The following is a 21,680-nucleotide window of genomic DNA, read 5'->3' as shown; positions in this document are numbered from 1 at the left end:
TAATTAATGCTGTATTAGTGTTAGTAAACATGTATCAACCAAATTTAAAACTTGCAGTTTCTGTTGTCTGTGAATGTGTGAATGGGATTTACTGCTTGGGAAATTACTGGTGGAGACATAATATCTGTTATCTAACATAGAAATATTACTCATTTCCAGTGCAGTATCCTCAGTCGTAAAAAGTGAGTTTGAAAAATGATGGTAACAGTAGCAATGGTGTGATCTATATTTTTCAGGATTCTGTGCTGTTGAAACAAGATATTTCTGTATGAGATCATTTTTATAGTAGCATTTTCTAAAAGAATCATAGATTACAGCATAATTATAGGCTCAATAATGAAATCTGTGAATATCTGTGTTGCACATTGTAATTTACTATTACATTATAATGCAATTGCTTGATATGAAATTACAAAGTTCTAAATATCAAACTTCTATTTCAATTAAAAAATGCATCTCATACTTGTTATTAGATCCCTATCTGGTCGCATTGTTGGAGGTGTGTGGTGGTTCTTTACCTTGATAATCATTTCATCCTACACGGCTAACTTAGCTGCCTTCCTTACTGTTGAACGGATGGTGTCACCTATTGAAAGTGCAGAAGACCTTTCCAAACAAACAGAAATTGCATACGGGACATTGGATTCAGGGTCAACTAAGGAATTCTTTAGGGTAAGGCCATATGTTTTATATTTATATTGATTATTTAATATATCCTGATCAATTTGAATTACATTATAATATGGAAGTAATTGCCTTTGAAATTGTGATTGTACATATCGATGCCATTACATGTTGTTAGAACTGCATTAGGATAAATTTGCTAATAGAATTGTGAACTGCCTGATAATAGCTAGATAGATAGATAGATGTGACAGAGATAGATAGATAGATAGATAGATAGATAGATAGATAGATAGATAGATAGATAGATAGATGTGACATAGACAGATAGCTAGATAGTTGTGACAAAGATAGATAGATAGATAGATAGATATTGCAGAGATAGGTAGATAGATGTGACAGATATAGATATGAGATAGATAGATAGATAAATAGATAGATAGATAGATAGATATGAAATAGATAGATATGAGATAGATAAATATGAGATAAATAGATAGATGTGACAGATAGATAGATAGATAGATAGATAGATAGATAGATAGATAGATAGAGATAGATAGATAGATAGATAGATGAAAGAAAGATAGGTAGATAGATGTGATAGAGATATATAGATAGATGGATAGATAGATAGATAGATAGATAGATAGATAGATAGATAGATAGATAGATATAAATTGATAAGGCAAATGGATGTTTAACAATGTGCTGTACTTCATTACATGTTTTTGTAATGTATTTGACTCCCACACAATTGCCAACCTCTGCCTGTACCTAATGGTAGCCTACATTATAATCAGCCTACACATCTTATGAGAATAAGAGAACATTTCAATAAGTGTGTCACAAGAAAGTCAAGTACACATGAAATATGAGTCATAATGTGGAGGCTGAATAAAGCTATTGAATCACTGTGGTAGGTTGTGCGTAGTTACTCTGCTTTTCTATCCACAACAATTTAAACACACAGTCTTGATAACAGTATGCTCACTATGTAGTATGTATTCAAATATCAGGAGGCTGATTCTACACACCCCACCTGTACCAGCATAACAAACACGGCGAAGCATACACTATTTTTTAACTCTATGTGTACTTCACTGTGTTTGTTACCTTGATTAAACAAAGCTCCTGAGCTGTTGCAGCAATCTGCTTTTGGAATAGAGTGGCATTAAATATAAGAATTGTTTCTTACATACAATGCAGCTCTGCTTCAAACAGAGCAGAGCCGATCTCCGCCACCCCTGATTGGTTGAAGATTTTGCCACATAGAGGAGGGGAGACACGTGCCACATGGTAATGTGTACTACTCTGTATACTACTAATCGCCCTGTAGCCCCAGTCAACTCTCCTGGCATACTGTTTGGCCTAAAGAAAGCAGTGCAGAGAAACGCGCATCGGCATTGGTGCTGTACACTTCTCCACCTTCATTTAAGAATTAACAATATTCCACCAGCGATCTACTTTACCATTTCAAAAGAAGTATTCTGCCCAATCGCAAGCTTTAGTAGTTTAGATTAGGTAGCCAGCAATTCGCTCCCCTTCCTTAACCATTACAGGGAACCACATAAGGGATAGTGGTTCAATCCCTGCTATATATTGGGGAATTACATGTTAGTGCTACAGATTAATTTAAACATTGCAATTAATATAATACTTATTATGTGAAGTTTATTATAAATCTAAGAGGTGACCACAGACTTTTTGTCACGGTTTAGCAATTTGGATCTTAGGTTTGCCTAGATTAGCACTACTCCACTGAGGCGCAGAGTCTAATGGGGAGACGGTTTTCACCAGGGACCGCCGCAAGGTGGTTTGGTGGTATGGTCTTAGCTGCGTCTATCCTGCAGGTCGCAGCCCTCGTTAAGAGTACCACGCGAAACACAAAAGGGAAATATACATGAATGGACTGCAATAGCAAACAGCACAAAGAAAGAAGAACTCACTGGCAGGTGAGAGACTGCAGACAGCGGGTAACGTAGAAATGTCGATACAGTTGAGAGAGGAGAGGTCTGCAGACTGCAGGGTTACCACTGGAATAGTGGAGACAGCACGGTGGTATACAATTGCAGCCTTCTGGTAGTACAGGAACACAGATATAGCTGAGAGAGAAGTGTAGTCGGCGGACTGCAGCGTTACCACTGGAATGGCAGAGATGGCGTGGAGGTGTGCAGTTCAGAAACACGAACACAGCTGAGTGAGAAGTGTAGTCTGTCGACTGCAGCGTTACCACTGGAATGGCGGAGATGACATGGAGGTGTGCAGTTCAGAAACACGAACATAGCTGAGTGAGAAGTGTAATCTGTGGACTGCAGTGTTACCAGTGGAGTGGCGGAGAAGACACAGAGGTGTGCAGTTCAGGAACACGAACACAGCTGACAGAGAAGTGTAGTAGGCGGACTGCAGCGTTACCACTGGAGTGGCGGAGATGACAGGGAGGTGTGCAGTTCCAACCTTCGGTAGTGCAGGAAATGCTAATAGCAATGGGCAGAAGGAAGCCAAACTTAGCTCCTAATGGCAGGTGACTAAAAGAACAGGCACTTATCATCAGGAGGAGGTGCCTTTTGAAGTTTGGAGTCAAACAACAGGAAAGGAGCAGAGGGAATGAATAGATCAGATCTGTGCATGCGCAGACCCGAAGCCAAGATGGCGGCGGCCGGGACGGAGTGAGCTGTCAGCGGGGACCAGGTAAGTGCACTGGGCATCGGGTGCGCAGACCGATTGCCCAGCGTGTGATACTTTTACAGAATAATATTGCAGACTGACTCATCATCCGATCAGTTTGACAATGCAGTGGAATTCTTATAGATGGAATAAAGGGAGATCTGCACAACAAGTTTAAAACCCCATATCACAATTCACTAAACAATTTTAAATATTTTGCTGTTTTTAAGAAATAAAGAAGACAGTCTTAATATGATATAATAAAAGTTAAGTTTTTTTTTTTACAACAGTGGTTCACATGAAATTAAAGTAATTCAAATTACCTAAGACGGTAGTGCACCAGGCAAAAGCCGGCCCTGTTTCTCTGTTGTTCTTCTGTGTATGGTTTGTGTAGTGCTGGTTGGTGGCACCTGTATCCTAAAATGATGTGAAAAACTGTAAAACCTATCACAACAAATTAACCAGTTAATGAATATTAAGGATATACAGAAACAGTCTTAATATATTTATAGTAGTGCGACAATAACTCTTTAACCCTATACTTTACATCCACACAAAGGTGTGTGTTTGATTTCACCCAAAGCAGCTGATACAAGAGAATTGACAGTTCCCTACCATTCACTGGTTGTAATTAGTGAATTACGATTCACATTGTTATATAGCTGTGTAATGCATTGTTTTTTCACAGTTATTTTTAAAAACTTTTCACCTAATTTTTAGGCCAAATATCTCAATCTATTGGGGTACAATAGATTTGTAGGTAACCTTTTCCGATTTAACAAATGGAACTTTACACTTTAACAGTCTTACTCTTGATTAAACATTTGTGAATTATTTTGTAATACCAATTCTGTCTAATATAACATTTCCTAGTCCATTATTGAATTAGTAGTGCTGTGAGATGACAGTTGCTTAATGTGTACTTAATTTGAATCAAAGTTTGTGGTGAATAAGCCATTTCACAGAGATGCAAAGTTTTGGGCTACAATGTTTGGGTTCTGCTTTTGCCCAGCTATTCTACATAATGGCATACCGCACTGTATTTGTAGATTCTGTATTTTGCTGGATTTATAATATATAACTGGTGCTGGGACAGCTCTGGTGTCAATTCATAGAACTATGTGGTGTGTTCAGGGTAGCAGAAAGGAAACTTGCACAGAACTTTAAAGGTAAATTTTGCCAGATGAAACATAGAACATTCCGTATTTGGGCACGGAATTTCATGAGTATTCCGGAACAGTTTCGAACATTTTGCTCCTCTCTTGTAGTGGTACTTTGTTGTTGCACACTGGCTGGACAAATTTACCTTTCTTAAACAGCTTTTTAATTTGTTTTATTACAGTCATAATTATACAAAATGACATTTCTGTACTTGTCATCAGCACCTTTTGCTATCTAGGTGGAGAAATAGACAAGCAACAATTGTGATATCAACCAATGTGTTTTTTGCAATGCACTTACTGGTGGACAATACATTTGTTTTTGTCCTAATCTGTCTGTCCAAGTCCTCTAATTAATGACTTTTATCATTGTGAATTCACTATATCCAGTTTACTTATACTGACTGACAGCTACTTTACAAAGTATTGCACATGAAGAAAATAAAAGTAGACTCCAAAAAGGGACACAATTCTCTTAAGCAATAATAATGGTTTTGTAGATATCAAGTTATGGACTGGTGAGCCCATGTTCAGAAAATAATGACTCTTCTGGATCTTTATCATTACCTTCATCATATTGTAACGCAAAACTTTAGTCAGACCTTTGCAGATTTTGAGGATGATATGTGGAGTCTTAGTAGTGGTGATAAAAATCATATCTGAAATTGCAGTTAGTTGTCATTGAATAAACATAATAGTCCGAGTATGAAGATCATGTGACAGTGGTATTGCAATATCATAGTCAGCCTCAGATGGGGATAAATAGTTATTCCTTGATGCATGTAAGGGAAACTGTAGTTTATAATGCAGGAAATAAAACTGATAATGCAAAACCGGACAGTGTCATGTCTGTCAGTTCTTCATCACCTGCAACCTACAAACAAGCACCAATGAATCTTTTAATCAAATAAATGCATGCCATATATCATCTTAGAAGGTAGTTATCATTGCAAGCCAAGATAATCACTTGCCATAATCATCTCTTTTGGGAAAACGAGGCCAGACCTGACTATCCAGATGGCAGTTCAATTGTGTATGTATCTATTGAACATCTAGCAATTTTGTACTGATGATGATGAGGATAATTATATATAGATCATTATGACAATGCATTTGCACCTGATGACAATTCTGATTTACAAACTTTAAAGTCTTAGTCATCACCACTTAATATTTGTAATAATTATATTGGAAAGTCCTAAACCAGCCACAACTATCGCCACCAAATATCGCCCCAACAGATATGTGGTTAAGTGAATATGACATGGGTCAATATATGACTTTCACCATTCAGTGGGTGACTTGTCTGCCCAAAAATTTCAAGCCACAGGTTCCATCACTAACAACATCATCTCCATCATAGTCTCTATTCTCATTACATTTTTAAATTAAAAAAAATGTAACGTAATGCATGCCTATTTCGTTTATTACGTTTGGATCATAATCCCACATAGCGAACAAAATTCTGACATGCATAAATGGAAAAGTTGATGTCTGTTTGTCCTTCAGTCAAGAATTGATCATTGATGACGATTGAGCACAAATAAAAATTTATGTTTTAGGTGGAGATAAAATAACTATTTCATTGCAACTTTTCTGAATCTATACTACACTGTTAAATAACCCATTCTGCAAGTATTATCTAGATTTGTATTATATATTTGATGACAAAATCCTCTTAGAAGTAATAAGGTAACATCTATACAAAGAACAGTTTATTGCTATTATGTACTTTTTAATCATTCATTATTACATAGTGTTGTGTACGCACATTGTTTAACATATTTATGTATAGTATGGCATTCATATATAATTAATTATAAATGTAAAAAAATATTTTACATTATGACATAAATTAATATACAATAAGACAGTTTGCACTTTGGAGGCAATTTAATTTGCTCAATTAACAATAACTGGTCATAATAAACTGTTATGCATTTAACCCAATCTACAAATCTGCATTGGGAACTTGTGAATCAAAGATTAGTTTTATTACAGTGTATAGAGTTTCTAGGTACAAGTGTGTAGCATTAAAAATATAGAGATGAAACCCATCTCCATTTGCTCTGATAATTCAATTCTTTTTGTACGAAAAGCAGGAGAACAATTTCTGTGCATCCCTCTGCAAAGCAAAAAATGCCCTGCTATGCACAGGTTAACAAATAAATAAATAAATGAACAAATGAGTTATTTTGAAAAGGAAACAGATAGTTTTAGTGCTTTTGTAGTGCGTGAAAAGTATTTTGTGTTTTGTTAATTTGTGTACAGAATTCTTGTGTGGTCTGCTCTGAAGGCTTCTGCTCTTCTGTACCGAGCATGCGATGAATGGGGGCGGTTCATGTGCAGTGAAGCTCTGTTTGGGATTTCAGTTCTTGAAGTGAAAGACAAAACAGGTCTTCATTCCACATGAGCCAATCCATTCCCATTCTCACAATAGCAGAATGGCGGCCTTATTAGTGGATCTACCAGCATCGCAGGGCCAACCTCTCATTGCACAAGCTGCTCTTTCAGCACTGTCGCCACTGGCTGTGTGATGTCATGAACTTAGTGCAGTGGTCCTCCAATTAAAATGGTTTGTAAAGTGTATGGTTTAGCAAATAATATATTCAGTAGTATCTGCATTTATTTTTTTTACTTTTAATATAGTTTTCATTTACTAAAGGTAATATACCAAGATTACTGTATAGATTTGTCTAAATGCTAGTGAGATATATAGACTTAGATAATAAAGGTATTTTTTTGCATGATATTGCCTGCCATTTGGCTCAATTTCATAGTGGAAACTATGCAGACAATAACTGCACAAAGAATATAAGCTAGACCTGAAGTAAACAAATATGCAGTTTAAGGCAATATAGTTTACCTTAATTACCTTTAATAAAAGAGACCATAATAGCAAAATAGAAATTAATGAATTTTGAGTCTCATATTTTACATGGTTATTAGGTGAACTTTAAGGTAGATTGGAAAGAAAAGTAAAAAAGAGTTGGGTGGTGTAAACATTTAGGACCTCATTTAGAGTCAGATACAAAGTCCGTTTTAGGCACATCTAACAAAAAACACTATCATGCATGTACAGAAAGCACCAAACACACTTGCGCCTAAAACAGACGTTGCGTCCGACTCTAAATGAGATCCTTAGGGCTTGTTTTGTGACATATTGAGCATGACTCATTAAGGCAAGCAAAATTAACGTATTTTTTAAAAACTGCACATAAGTCTGGTATATGCACATCCATAGTCAACAAGAGTTGAGCAGATGTAAAGATACATTGTTGAATACGGGTCTAGCTGCGTTCTGCTGTAACAGACAATACACTGTAGGATACATCCAATACATATGTGGAATATAATGTTCCAAAAGAACTAACAGAAAAAATGTCACATGTTAATAATAAAGTCATTAATAACAAAGCATTAAAAAATAATTCCCCACAAAATACATTTATGAATGTCTACTGTGCAAACACATGTTCTAACATGCATACACGACTGTCATCACCATCACCAACCTGTTGCTGGTGCAAGTGATACAATAGAAAAGCACATACCTTAGAGATGCCCAAAGCTTGATTCGGATATTGCTGCATGTGCTTGAGCTTGGCATGACTTTACTGCACATTGACTATGTGTATACGTCCAGTCCCATCCCGGTCTGCCCATGAATCATAGGCTGTTGTAAGGGTCCTTTAAGATCGAAGATGAATTGGATGTTGCTGCGTTCATCGGGGTATGTTCTGGGCATGCGCAGAGGGATTTTGCGCAAAATACGGAATGTATCCTTAATGAATAAGCCACATTCATTTTTAGTTCATTAGTTGGAGATGATAAAATATTTTGGTGCAAATTGCCCAACACATAGTATATAAAACACTTGTGATGCATTATTAATTTGAAGACTGCTTGATTGATTATTTATATTTCTTGATGTCTTAAGTCAAGAGAAATGATGGTATAGTTTAACTATTTGCAGACCAGTTCATTACTATTAAGTCAATCAAGAAGAACATAGACTATAGAAAAACATTTTCATGAGAGTATTTTTTTTTAAGATGCTTTCCGTATTAACCTCTTAGAAAATTGTCCTACTTTTTTTGTACCTTATATAAATGCCAGTTATCACTTACAAAGTAATGCCTTTTGACAGTTTTAAATTGAGTTGCAAAATTGTGAAAAATATATTGCTATTAATATCAAAGCATAGAACAAGCTAATTTAAATATTGAAGATGTTGGAGGAGAACCTCTCTAGAGAGATAATTTAACACAGTGGAGCTTTTGCTTTGTTTTCACAACATGGAAATATTTTACCAACATTTTTATTTGCAATGTTTTAATATAGTACCTATTCCACACCTATTTTTATTAATTCCCTATACAATATCTTTTTTTTTGTGAATTTTAACATTCTATTTATTCATATTAACTATACCTTTATAACGACCCCTTTTTAACTAACATGTTACATTTGCAATGAAGTGCCTAGGTGCCTTAAGATTGTGTCTGCAATTCCTATGGACCCTTTTTTCCATCTTTGACCTCTTTTCACTTTAATCCTTCTCTGTCTCTATACAACCAAAACTTTTTATTTAATGGTCATCATTTATGGGTTTTAAATTAAACAAACCAACATTATAGTGCAATATATGTCTTTAAGCTTGTATAACGAGAAATAATATCCAGTATATTAATGGAGTTTATATTCTCTTTATTTTTTACACATGCTGCATAGGGAACCCTATTTCTCTCATTATCTTTTACATGAGATAGGGATGAGAGTAAGGTCAATTAATGTTACCACAGTAGCTTGCCAGGGTATACATTAAATAAGGGATAAATTGGTTCCATACTCTCTACTCTGCAAAATATTTCTTACAATCTCTTCCTGCCTGTGGCTAGGGCGCTCCTCTCAGACCCTTGCCATTACTGGGTGTTAAATCTAAAAAGTTTATATTCTCTAGGCATTGTCACCTGGGGGTAAATGGGACAACTGCGCATTTTGCAAGTCGCTAAATATCGGCAACTTTGCAGGGGGAATTTAAAGCAGTTTTGCCGTTAATTTCAACTTCCCCATAGACTTAGATTTAAGTAGATTGTTGATCACTTTTGTTAGTGCAGTCTCACTGAAATGTTGGGAGTGGAAGTCTGATTGTAGAGAGATATGAAGAGAGTGACAGGAGAGAAAGTCAGATATGTGGCTGTACAAAGGCAGCTCAAATACTTTAGAGGTAAGGGGAGGAGAGAAATATGGAAGTAATTTGATGGAGAGGGTCAAGGGTGGATTTCTTTAAATTGGTGAAAAGAATATCTGTCTAAAGAACAATGGAGATATGCCAGTGCAGAGAGTCAGGTTAAAGAGGTGACCTTGGTGTGTACATACAGCGGGGAAGAGACAGCAGAGAGCTTCAGAGTGATAAATGTTAAGTAATAGGTTGTAGGGTATGATGAGATGAGTGCAGAGTCGTTATCCTCAGTTACCATGGGGAATGAACTGAGTGTGGGAGTAGAGGGTGGGTGGAGCATGTGGGGTATACAATGTGGAGATATCCTGCAGAATTTTGTCATAGTCATGGCCTGTGAGGGAGGATGGGGGAGGTGATGCAGGTTGTCAGATAAGTGAGTTGAAGATGGCAAAGATGCATCGGAAGTTAGAAGACTGAATGTATATTAGAGAAGTGAAGTAGTTTTGCTTAGCGAATGAAAGGGTTGAGTTGTAAGAAAAAAATGATGAATCTGTAGCGAAGGAAGACAATTTTGAAGTGCAATTTCCTCTAGTGGCACTCAGCAATGCCTGTTCAATTATTGTGACGTGGATTATTTGGTGTACCTTGGTTGAGGTTTGGATCATTGGAGACTGAATGTGGTGTCTGGTGCTGTTTTTCCAGGCCTAAAGTGCGTGTAATGTTGTAGTAAGAGAGTAGTTATTGTGAACAGAGGTAAGCCAGGTTTTAGTAATCATTTAAACAGTACCTAAATGAGATATTATACAAAACAGTGCTTTAAAAAATGTAAGTTGCATTTACAAAATATGTGTAATGGGTGAGGAGCACAGGTCCGCTTCACCGCGATCTTTTACTTTTTTGCACATCTCAGTTTTTTGAACACCTCCTGAGCAGCTTGGTTGGCTGTACAGTTCATGATTGCACTGTAGCAAGTGTAAGGGGGTCTTGGCTCACTAGGAACCTTCTAATTGGCTCCATGCGCTTCATGGTACAGGGAACTCAGCACTACTGTGCCGATTACAGGTGCACTCACATTGCACTGTATTATACCTTTATGATAGGATTCTTACTTAGTTTCTGGTTCTGACCACAACTTGCATTTTGACTACTCTCTGGCAACTCTCTGAAATGCTGCCTGCCCTGACCTTTTTATCTTGGATCTGGCTACTCTCTGGAACACTGCCTGCCCTGACCCTTTGCCTTGAACCCAGTCACACTTTTGGAATGTCATCTGCCCTGACCCTTGCTTTGGTACTGACTATCCTCTAGAGGCTGCCTGACTTCCATGTTGACAGCACACCTGTCCTGTGTTAGTAGCTGCATTCCTTGTTCTCGATACAGTACCACTTGATCAGTGTCTTCTAGAACAACCTACTACTATGTGCCTAAATCTTGGGGGCAGCCAAGTACTAATGGTGAGCATCTCTCACTCTAAAGGTAAGGGGGCTGCTAAAGGTTAAATCCTCTGTCAGCATGATTCTAGGGTTCATTCCAGGATATTCAATGTCTGGCCTCACAATATGAAGACTCGTAGCATATTTGATTTTGTGCAGTTGTAACTATTTGACCAATTTAATATTTAGAGGAATTGATTAATTCTTGCATTTAAATTGAAAAGAATAAATCTCATAAATTAAAGAAAGGAATATTGAAACTAAAAATATCTCTATGTAATAATACGACAATAATTTGGAGTTGAAAACATTATGGTTCGGTTCACACAAATGACAGTGTAAGTGAAATGCAGAAATTTCAATGGAAAAAAAAATTGGTAAAATGAAACACTGATTTATTAAATACAAATTTGTTCCAGTGATTATCAGCAGAATGTGACTATTTCCTTCAAAATGACCTTGTCTGGAAGAGGAGATGATATGTTAATTGTAAATATTAAATGCAATTGCAAGGAATGCTAAATTACTATGGTGCTGACAGTACCACTCTTAATAATCTGAGAGTCTGGTATATCACGGAACTTAAACATATATAGAGATGGACAACTATTCTATTAACAGACTTTAAATTCTTTGACATGCATATTTACAAATATAGGGCCTGATTCATTAAGGCACACAAACCGAACACAGTGTGCGTAATTCGGTCATACACACGTCCGTATTTACCAACAAGCAGATCTGAAGAAACGTCTCTTGTTGAATACGGGTTTAGGTGCGCTCTGCATATACAAAACTTGCCATATAGAGACAGACACAGCACACTGCATGATACGAGTAATACATATGTGGAATATAAAGTTCCAGAAGTATGCACAGAAAGCAAAAATTCCAATTATTGTCACCAGTTAATAATTTAATCATTAAGGAAAAATGATCAAGATGTTCTCAATGCGTACTATATATAAAATGACTTGTTACATTTGCTCCTAATTGCAAACACATGTTGTGGCATGCATACTTGTCCATCATCACTAATACATTGACTACGGGATACGTTCCCTCCTTTCCACGTTCTGCCCCTGAAATCGCAGGCTGTCGGAAGTGTTCTTTGTGTTGAAGATGAATTGGATGTACTTGGGCTCACTGGCTTTTTCCTTTTCTGAGCATGTGCAGTTTAATTTTATGAAAAATATGGCACCTATCGGCATATACAGGCCCACAGTGTTCAAATGGCCATTCCATGGAATATAAAAGTAGAGACGGAACTTGAAGATTATATTGCTGGAACTTTAAACCTCTGGAAAATGGCATGTTCCACTGCGAAATTCAATTCATGTGAAATATGTTGTCAAATTGCAAGAACAGGCAACCAATCTAAAACTGCTTTAAATGTTGTTTTTATTATATTATATTATATTATATTTTATAACATATTCAGTTTTCATTTATATCTATAGCATTACTACTGTTACTCTGGTACCTTAAATGATAAAAGTTGCAGAAAATGCAGATTAGTATAATCAATATAGGGGTTCTTTTTGGAAAGGGTAATGCAGAATAGTGTGTGGGAGGTCTTCACTGTCAAGATACCAATATACACATACTATTGCAGTCTTGTCATTCATAAATGCAAAATATACCAGAGTGAATTAAAATAGAAATGTCAATATTGTGATATTTTCCTCCATTATCATGTCAACAAAGACTAAGAACTAATACTTATCCTAATATAATAATAACTTTCCTGTGAGTGTGAATTCTCCAAGTACACAGATTTATGATGAGTAAGCTTAAGTTAAAATGTTAGAGACCTTATCTGTATATTTTGTTTGATTGATTTATTTTCATATCCATTATGACGTTATTTTAGACATAACTGTTTACTTCAAATTTACATTCTGAAGTTATCCATTGCTAAGCATTTTCTTCATTAACTGCCATTTTATGAGTACCTGAATCGGGTTCATAAGACTAGCCTATAAAGCACTGACAAAAATATTGTGCCATTATAATTGTATGGATTATATAGATATCATCATATTTATGCATTAATGTTTGCTTTTAGTGCATAAATATTGGTTTTGGTATTGCATTTAATTTTGGTAGCATGGTCATTTAATATAGATCTTTTTACTCTATATTAACTATCAACCAGCTGTCCTGTGTCCAGCACTATCCACTATTTTAAATATATATAAATGTAACTTTTTACCAATAACATATTATATTAGTCTTTAATTTGATTTTAAATATTTAAAATACTTTCAATATTACATTTTTCAATGACTGCACAAAACGACCTCAACAATGTTCTGTACTCTTTTCTGATGAAATACAATATATGAATACATATATTCATACCACTCTAATTTATTTTAGAAAAAATGCTATTAAAGAAATCAAATATTGATGGGATATAGCAACATTAGAAAAATATTTAGAAGTTGGCCAGATCCCAAGAGGATTACGTTTTTTTGAATAACCTACTTTTGGTTTACTTAAGCAAAATGTTGTTAAAGTTTGGTTTAGAGTATTAGATGAATGCTCAGCGCACTTGCTGAGCATGTTAGACTCCACACATCTCAGTTCAGTTGTGTCAATCTTAGCAGGTATGGCCTATCTTGTTGAACATTGTGACAGATTAGGTAGATTACCAACAAAATAAAGTAAGATATTTGGGTAAAACCAGCACTAGGAATTCAAACAACTCATTAGGACACAAACATAACACTCAAATTAAAGTAGAGTATCAAATTAGAGTGTCTAATACATCTTTACCCATGAGTCAGGACGAAAAGTCAGCTCATCATTTTAACAAATACACCAAATAAATCAGGACCCACAGGACACACAGGACCCAAATTATTCTCCCTCACCTAAAAGCCACATCATTTTATAACACTGAAATATCCACACATAATAAATTTGCACTTTTAAGTGATTTTTGGTAATTTGATACTAGAGGTATTAATTATACCCATAATTTGACCAAACAAGCATCACTAAATTCTCTTAGCCGATATGCTATTAAGCAAAGCAGGAGATAAAGGAGGTGGAATCATTAATAGGAAATGTTTCCTAAAGAGAGTAATATAATTTTAGAAGATTTGAAAAATTGTATTATTTGTATTCTAAATCAAAACATCCAGTAGTAACTGTTTTCTATCATATTCCAAATATACATAAACCATTAGATACACCTCCAGGCCGGCACATTATCTGAGGAATCAACTCATTTACTGCAAATTTATCCCATTTCATTTATTTGAATATACAACCTTATGTTACAAAATTAGAATAATTTAGTAGAGATTCAACAGCTATGCTTAAATTATTGAAAGATTTTAAATAGCACAATTAGTATATGTTGACCACTATTGATGTACAGACCTCATATACATCAATTCCTCATGAAAAAGGCTTGATAACGGTCAAAGAACAGAGTTCATGATAGTGTATGTCATAAAATACCCAACAACTGTTTCAGTGCTCCTGTGGCACCTCTATAAAGGGCTGTGGCACCTTTATCAAGGCCATAGCAGCCCTTGATAAAGGTGCCACAGGAGGACTGAAATGGTCGTTGGGTATTTTATCACATACATACATGAGCTCTGTTCCATCAGTATCAGCGCAAGATGAGTATATTGTGAAAAAATTATGTTGCTTATCTATCTTATTTTTTACTTGCTGCTATGGATGGTATAATGGAACAGCTTACTTTTGGACTTTAAAAGTAATAATAAAGTATATTGTTTCACAGAGGGCTGGTTTCCAGTCTTGTCTGGATATAAATGTACATATCTATAATATAAATATCTAGTGGCGTGTGTTAGTCTGCCTGTGTGTGTGTGGAAAAAATAAAACCAAGCTGCAGCGCCACCTGCTGGGCGGAGTTATACACTGACCTACTAAATTCTTAGTGTGTGTGGAAAAAAAAATTCAGAAAGGGCTGAAATTTGGTATACTAAGATGTTTTTAATTTGTTAATCGTTAAAAGTGTTTATAAAGATTTAAAAAAATATATATATATATTTCTTGAAGGAGAAGTGACAGTTGGGAGTGGTTGGTGGTTGCCGGGGGTGACAGTGGGGAGTGGTTGGTGGTTGAGGCCTGGGCTATGGCCCAAATGCATGACAAGAACCTTTTTAACACCTTAAGTAGCTTGATTTGACTAGAATGCATGAGTATCATGCACGGGTTAACTTGTGTATATATATATATATATATATATATATGTGTGTACATATATATATATATATATATATATATATATATATATATATATACATACATATATATAGTGAAACAAGTTGAGGGGTGGGAGGGTACATTTTTAGGGTCATTTCTGCTGTGCTGAGAGGAGCATGATCATTTTCATTCTATACATACAACTTGAATCTGCAGTCAATTAATCCATAGTACTCTTTCGGACAGAATATAGTAATTTATTAAATTACCTTATTTATATCAGCAACTCATGATAATCATTTCTCCGTTGATCCATACCTGACCATAGAACATCATATGTATCTTTTTCTAAAATTCTTGTATGTACTTATAGCCAATGCACCTATTGCAAAGCATGGTTTTATCATTGAAATGTTGTACATTCTTAATAATATACTTGAAGACTTATGCACCATTATTTTGTTCTAAATACAGAGGATTTATCCAGTTTAAATTTGCCTGACTTATTCATGTCCTATATAACAATGTGTAGGAGACTAAACCTTGTAGTCTATAATGGATAACTATAATGGTATTACCAAACTGCTATGGATCTAATATGGTGATCCACTATATGTTGTAATTGCACTAACTGTAGGGTATAAAATCTTGACCATAATTCTTAAAACATTATTATTAATAGCACTTTATTCTGCATCCTCTGTTAAAATCAGTCATGGACATTTACATAAAACCATTGAGTGCCTAGAATCATCTGTCCTTTTTACAATGAGTGTAACAGGATTAGGCAGTCAATTCATTTGCTTTTGTTTCAGGTTTATTGAATTTAAACTACAGTGTACACAGCGGAAGCGTACGTAATTTTGAGGAATAGTTATTGCAAAGGCATTTTGCAACCTTATAGATGTAAAACAATAAATCTGTCCTATACATATACAAGGATATATTGTGATTTCACAATTGTGTAATACTTCTAGTGCGTCAGCTTTGATTAGCTGGACAAAAATCTGTTGACAGTTTTCTTCAAAGGTCACATAATTAATTGACTAGAGTCCACCTATGTACTATTACAGTGTTGCCATTTATTTCAAAATAAACACCCCTGTTAGACATCCCACCGTCAGTTAGTCCATTTCCAAATATTAGAATTACGTTTATTCATAGACATGTCGTTTATTACAAGCAGAAAACAGAGAGTGCTTATAAAAACTCAATGCTGAATCAGCATTAAAGACACAAGATTTGAGAATAATTTATAATCAGCAATGTGAAACGCGTTTTGTATGTAAAAACCTGGGGCCTGATTTATTAAGGATCTTAACTTGAGAAGCTTCTTATTTCAGTAAGGGGTGCAAATTAGCATTCTGTTTTAATACTGACTGTTTTTTCATGTAGCACACAAATATCAACTTTAAATTTGAAAAAACAGTCAGTATTTAACTTATGTGCAAAACAGAAAACTAATTTGCACCCCTTGCATTGTAACATGGTTTTGTCCAGGAGACTGAAATAAGAAGTTTCTCAAGTTAAGATCCTTAATGAATCAGGCGCCTGGTTACTTAAAGGTTGACTGTCAAATTTGGAAAGCTAGAATGACTTAGTCAAAGAAGTAACATAATCAACAGAAAACCAAAGATACTGTAAAACAGGATGAAAACACTTCAGGTAGTGCGGCTACCTTTAACACTAGCGTGAGTGCGACCACAAAGCATATGTGGTATATTGATTATACATGGGGGCGTTAGAGGACGAGCTCATTTGGGGCGGTCCATTTGGGGCGAACCTGGTGCTTTATGGCCGTTACATAGATGATTTATTTATTATTTGGGATGGAGGCCCTCAATTGGCCTCTGACTTTGTTTCTTTCCTTAACTCAAACACTTATAATTTATCCTTTACTCACCAGTTTGATTTGTTCACTGTGAACTTCCTTGACATTACTCTAACAGTAGATAGAGATAGCAATAAAATCATCTCCACTAATTACAGCAAACCCGTTGATTCCAGCTCATATTTACACTTTAAGAGTGGTCACCACAAACCATGGATTCATAATATCCCTAAGGGACAGTTGTGCCGAATTAGACGCAACTGTAACATGGTTAATGATTTTATCCTACAATCTGATAAAATGTCGGCAGATTTTTCCAAAAGAGGTTATCCATCATATTTAGTAGATAAAGCTAAAGATTTTGCTTTAAAGAAAAATCGTAATGATCTGTTAATACCGAAGACTAAGAGTTCTTCATGTGCTAGCTCCAATGAGAATGGTATCAGTAACTCTCTTATATACATTTCTAAATTTAATAATAAATCTCATTTGATTAAACAAATTATTACCATTAATCATAAAATTTTACTTCAAGATACTGTCCTGAGTAACATTCTCGATTGTGTCCCAAAAGTGGTATATAAGAGAAATAATAATCTAAAAAACATGTTGGCTCCAAGTGTCCTGAAAACCGACACCAATAATACTAAGATGGCATCTCAGTCCTGGTTACCAAATAAGAAACCAGGCTGTTATAGGTGCAATAGAAACATTTGCCTCACATGTGAATTTATCGGGAACGCGACAATCTCTATTAAATCAAGAGCTAATAATAAAGAGTGCGCTATCTCTCAATATATTAACTGTGAAACCACATTTGTTATTTACGTACTGGAGTGCCCGTGTGGCCTCCAGTACGTGGGTAGAACTATTCGCTCCTTAAAAAGCCGTTTCAGAGAGCATAGACAGAACATTATGAAAGGTTATATGAAACATAGTGTTTTATCGACATTTTACTGAGAAACATGACAATAATCCTAAGGGTCTTAAAGTTATCGGTATAGAAAAATTTGATCCAACATTAAGAGGTGATGACCGCTATAAGAAACTTTGTAAAAGCGAAGTGTCATGGATGTTTAAGTTACAAACCCTTTGTCCCGATGGCCTGAATGAGACTATGGATTTTAATGATTGGCAATCCTGAATTTTTTATTATTCATTTTTTATTATTTTTTAATTTATATATTTTTATTATTATGTGTTTATTTATCCTTAATTGTACTTTGGATATTTCATGAGATCACTGACTTAGTGTTATATATCTCATACATCGATATATTTATATATTTATATATATGTTAATCTCTACTCATGCAATACATGTACTCTTGTTCTATATGAAAGGCTTAACATTAGATCTTATGCACTTACAAGTCTCAGTGTGCAGACATGTGTTTTCAATTATGCTTAATTGGACATCCTCTTTAAAAGGCAGCTTCCTAGTTAGTGTGTTACTGCTTGAGAAAGTCTGTATATCAGACGAAACGCGTCGCTCTGTGTCTGCTGCCTGAAAGATTGATTATACATTTTCTATTCACCAATGAAATAGAGTGTTTCCTAACTGGATTGGAACTTTTATCTATCTAAGTTGCTACTCAGCTCCGCTTATGCCTATCGAGGTATCCTGAGCCCTAAAGAGAAATGGAAAGTTTGTATAACAAACGGAATTCATAATCACGTGATTCGCAACTTTATCTGGATTGGTGCGCACCGAAGAGGCTATTCAGTCTGTTTTTGGATCGACTAAATAAACATCAGTTCCACGCAGCACTGTTCCTTGATGTGAGGTTACTATCTGCTGGCGGTAAGAACTTATGCACTTTGCGGAGGTACGAGACGTCTTCTGATGTTTAGCCGCCCAGGCGGCAAGAAGTCTATATCTATTGTGTGCCCATTTTATTCCTAAACTCCAGTAATCTCTGGTGACAATCTGTTTGGAAATTTATGACTTTATAGCCGCATTTGTGACGCTGAAGTTATTCCATCTCCTGTTACTAAAAGGAGCAACATCCGATCCAACAGGATATTTAATAGATGTGACATTTTTTGATTCCTCTATGGCCTCTTTGGGTTTCTTAGAGAATTACTCTTATCCCTGACTCCAATTGCTTTGTACATTGATTGTTTACGCTTGAATTGGATACTATTTATAGGGATCTAAGTGCATATTGATCAATTGTGTCTCTGATTAAGAGCGATATTATTTGCTATGTTTTTTATATATTTTACCTTTTATTATGACTGTGTTTATCTCTGCCAATTTTATATGTTAACAACGCTGTGAGATTATTATTTTCTAGTCTCTCGAGGTTTTATATAGGATATCCTATGTGATCGGATTTAATAAATGTCTAATTAGGCGATTTTCTGCGCAACTCTCCCCCTTTTTTTTGTGTGTGTTCCTGTATATGGAGGATTAACACTACCTCCTTTCTGAGTTGCTGCATTAGTTGCTGAGGTTTAATAATTTATATTTACTTTTTCCAAGATTTATTAGCGCCAGAGACCTAGTTTTTTGTGACTTTGGTATATTGATTAGCCACAAGTAGTGTGACTAATGACCAAAGTAATACCAAAAGAGTTATTTTAGCTAATGGACTATATATGATCTGAGAAAGAATAGGGGAAGGTTACCTGCCCAGTCTGCCCTACACTCACCAGAAAGATACTAGTAAATAATGTATTGTGTACCTAGTTTTGAAAGTAAGCTGATGAAACTCACAAAGCAACGCAATGTTGTCAAGGATGACAGCTGCATCCTCACAAAAGGGAATCACACTCTTGCGGACAGAAAAATCACTAATTCATTGCACCAGCTGAAGTGCAAAGAAGAACACCAACATCTATGATGCAAACTGTTAAGCAATAAGTAAGGTAACTAGAAGGCAGTGCAGCCAGATGATTAAATGCATTTACTGTTTCAAAGGAAAAATAACAAGTAAATCATTTCCTAAAAGAACCTTACAGAGCTGAACAGCCTTTGGAGTTGGTATACATGGACATGAGACTAATGAGCATTGAGACCATAGGACGGAAGCAATTTTTTCTCAAGTTCATCAATGATTAGTCAAGATACATAATAGTCCACCTACTTCACAGCAAAGGTGAATTACACAGAAATATTTTGCTCAAATAAGCATCATGTTTGGCAGGATGCCAATGATACTACATGCAGATAATGGCACTTTATTATACAAATGGTAAAACACAAGCCACCTTGAAAAGGAATGGAATGATATTCCAGACCTCAGTAGTATATGATATAGCAGAGAGAAAGAACCACATCCTCAAGGACATATGAAAGTGAAGAAACAATGACAGCTGTTTTCTCCAAAAATCATTTATCCAGTAAGGCTACACAGGAAGCTCCGTACAACAGGCATATGAAGAGGGCTGTAATGCAGCATATTAAACATTTGGATGCAAGTCTATAAACATGTTTCAAGAGAACAATCATACCAAATAGGAAACTCATGCAGAAGGATTACATTTCGTTAGGCTACAATGAGAGCCAACAGGATATAGATTTCTTCACCAAGATTCTAACAAGGTAACAATTAGCAGAAGTATAGTGACAAAGACTGTGTTCTTGAAATTTCACAAGAAGTTCAGCATGAGCAACAAGCTCCATCAGAAACACAGAAAAACAAGCAAAGCAACTTGGACATTGAATTTAATGATTCAGCTATCGCAGAGAGAGTTATGCCACAAGATGGAACCAAAACATTCAAGACAAATGCATCGCCAACATCGTTTATGCAATGCCACAATCTGAACTAGAGTGGTGGAAGAGGTGCAAAAACTGCATTTTCAAGAGAATCAGGGGAGTAGAGCTGCTAAGGAAGACTCTAATGGCTTTTTGTATTACTGTATATAGTACCCCAGTGCTCAGTTTTTGGAGCAGAGTAGTGTCACATGTAATATTTAGTTATAACATACAACACAGATCTGCTCAAGAATGAAGAAGAGCTGAACTCCGGAACCTCAAGAATGAAAGGGGATTTTGGCGCAGGGAGGATGGGGGAGAGCAGCAGAATATGCTGTGTGACAATAATTAATCTCCTTGCCATGCGAGCGTGCCCTCGACCTGCCCTGACTCTTGCAAATATTGAGGAAAAAGGGAAAATGTGCAGCTCTTTCCCTAAATCTCTAAACCAGCTCCGTACTTAGGAACTCGGATAGAACTCACATAATATGCAGTTGCCGACTGGGGTGTTAGAATAACATTTGTTCATATACTTACTGTGGAAATTACAGTGCTGTATATGTATTGGAGTTTTGTTAAATTGATAATAAAGTTTGAAAAAAGCATAGAAACTAGAACTGACAATTGGTGACGTGTGTTCCTGCAGCTGATGCAGCTATTAAGATTTGCTCTAAAATAAAACAATATTCTATAGCTTCGGCATGCCTAGACTATGTATAAGTTGCTCCTAATACCAAACATGAGCCTCAAATCAAATCTAAGAAATGGTGAAGAGATCCAATCAGATGAAGGATATATAATGAGGTCAAAGACTTTTAATATTTCCCGAAGCATTGTCGTGTCCATCATATAGAATTGGAGAGAATATGGCACAAATGTAAAT

General features: G+C 35.7%; 1 protein-coding gene across 4 annotated transcripts in view; it reads left to right on the top strand.

Annotated features, from left to right (window-relative positions):
• The window catches only part of GRIA2 (glutamate ionotropic receptor AMPA type subunit 2), a 143,628-nt gene that overhangs the window by 110,281 nt on the left and 11,667 nt on the right, over positions 1 to 21,680 (top strand). For all 4 annotated transcript variants that reach the window (XM_075198247.1, XM_075198252.1, XM_075198242.1 and 1 more), the window contains exon 12: positions 474 to 672. In XM_075198247.1, the coding sequence (XP_075054348.1) occupies positions 474 to 672 (199 nt within the window). The remainder of the gene's footprint in view (positions 1 to 473; positions 673 to 21,680) is intronic.

The sequence above is a fragment of the Mixophyes fleayi genome, chromosome 1 (genome assembly GCF_038048845.1).
Source record: "Mixophyes fleayi isolate aMixFle1 chromosome 1, aMixFle1.hap1, whole genome shotgun sequence".
In the NCBI taxonomy this organism is placed as follows: Eukaryota; Metazoa; Chordata; class Amphibia; order Anura; family Limnodynastidae; genus Mixophyes; species Mixophyes fleayi.
Note: the sequence above shows the minus strand (reverse complement) of the source record. Positions and strands in the feature narration are given on the sequence as shown.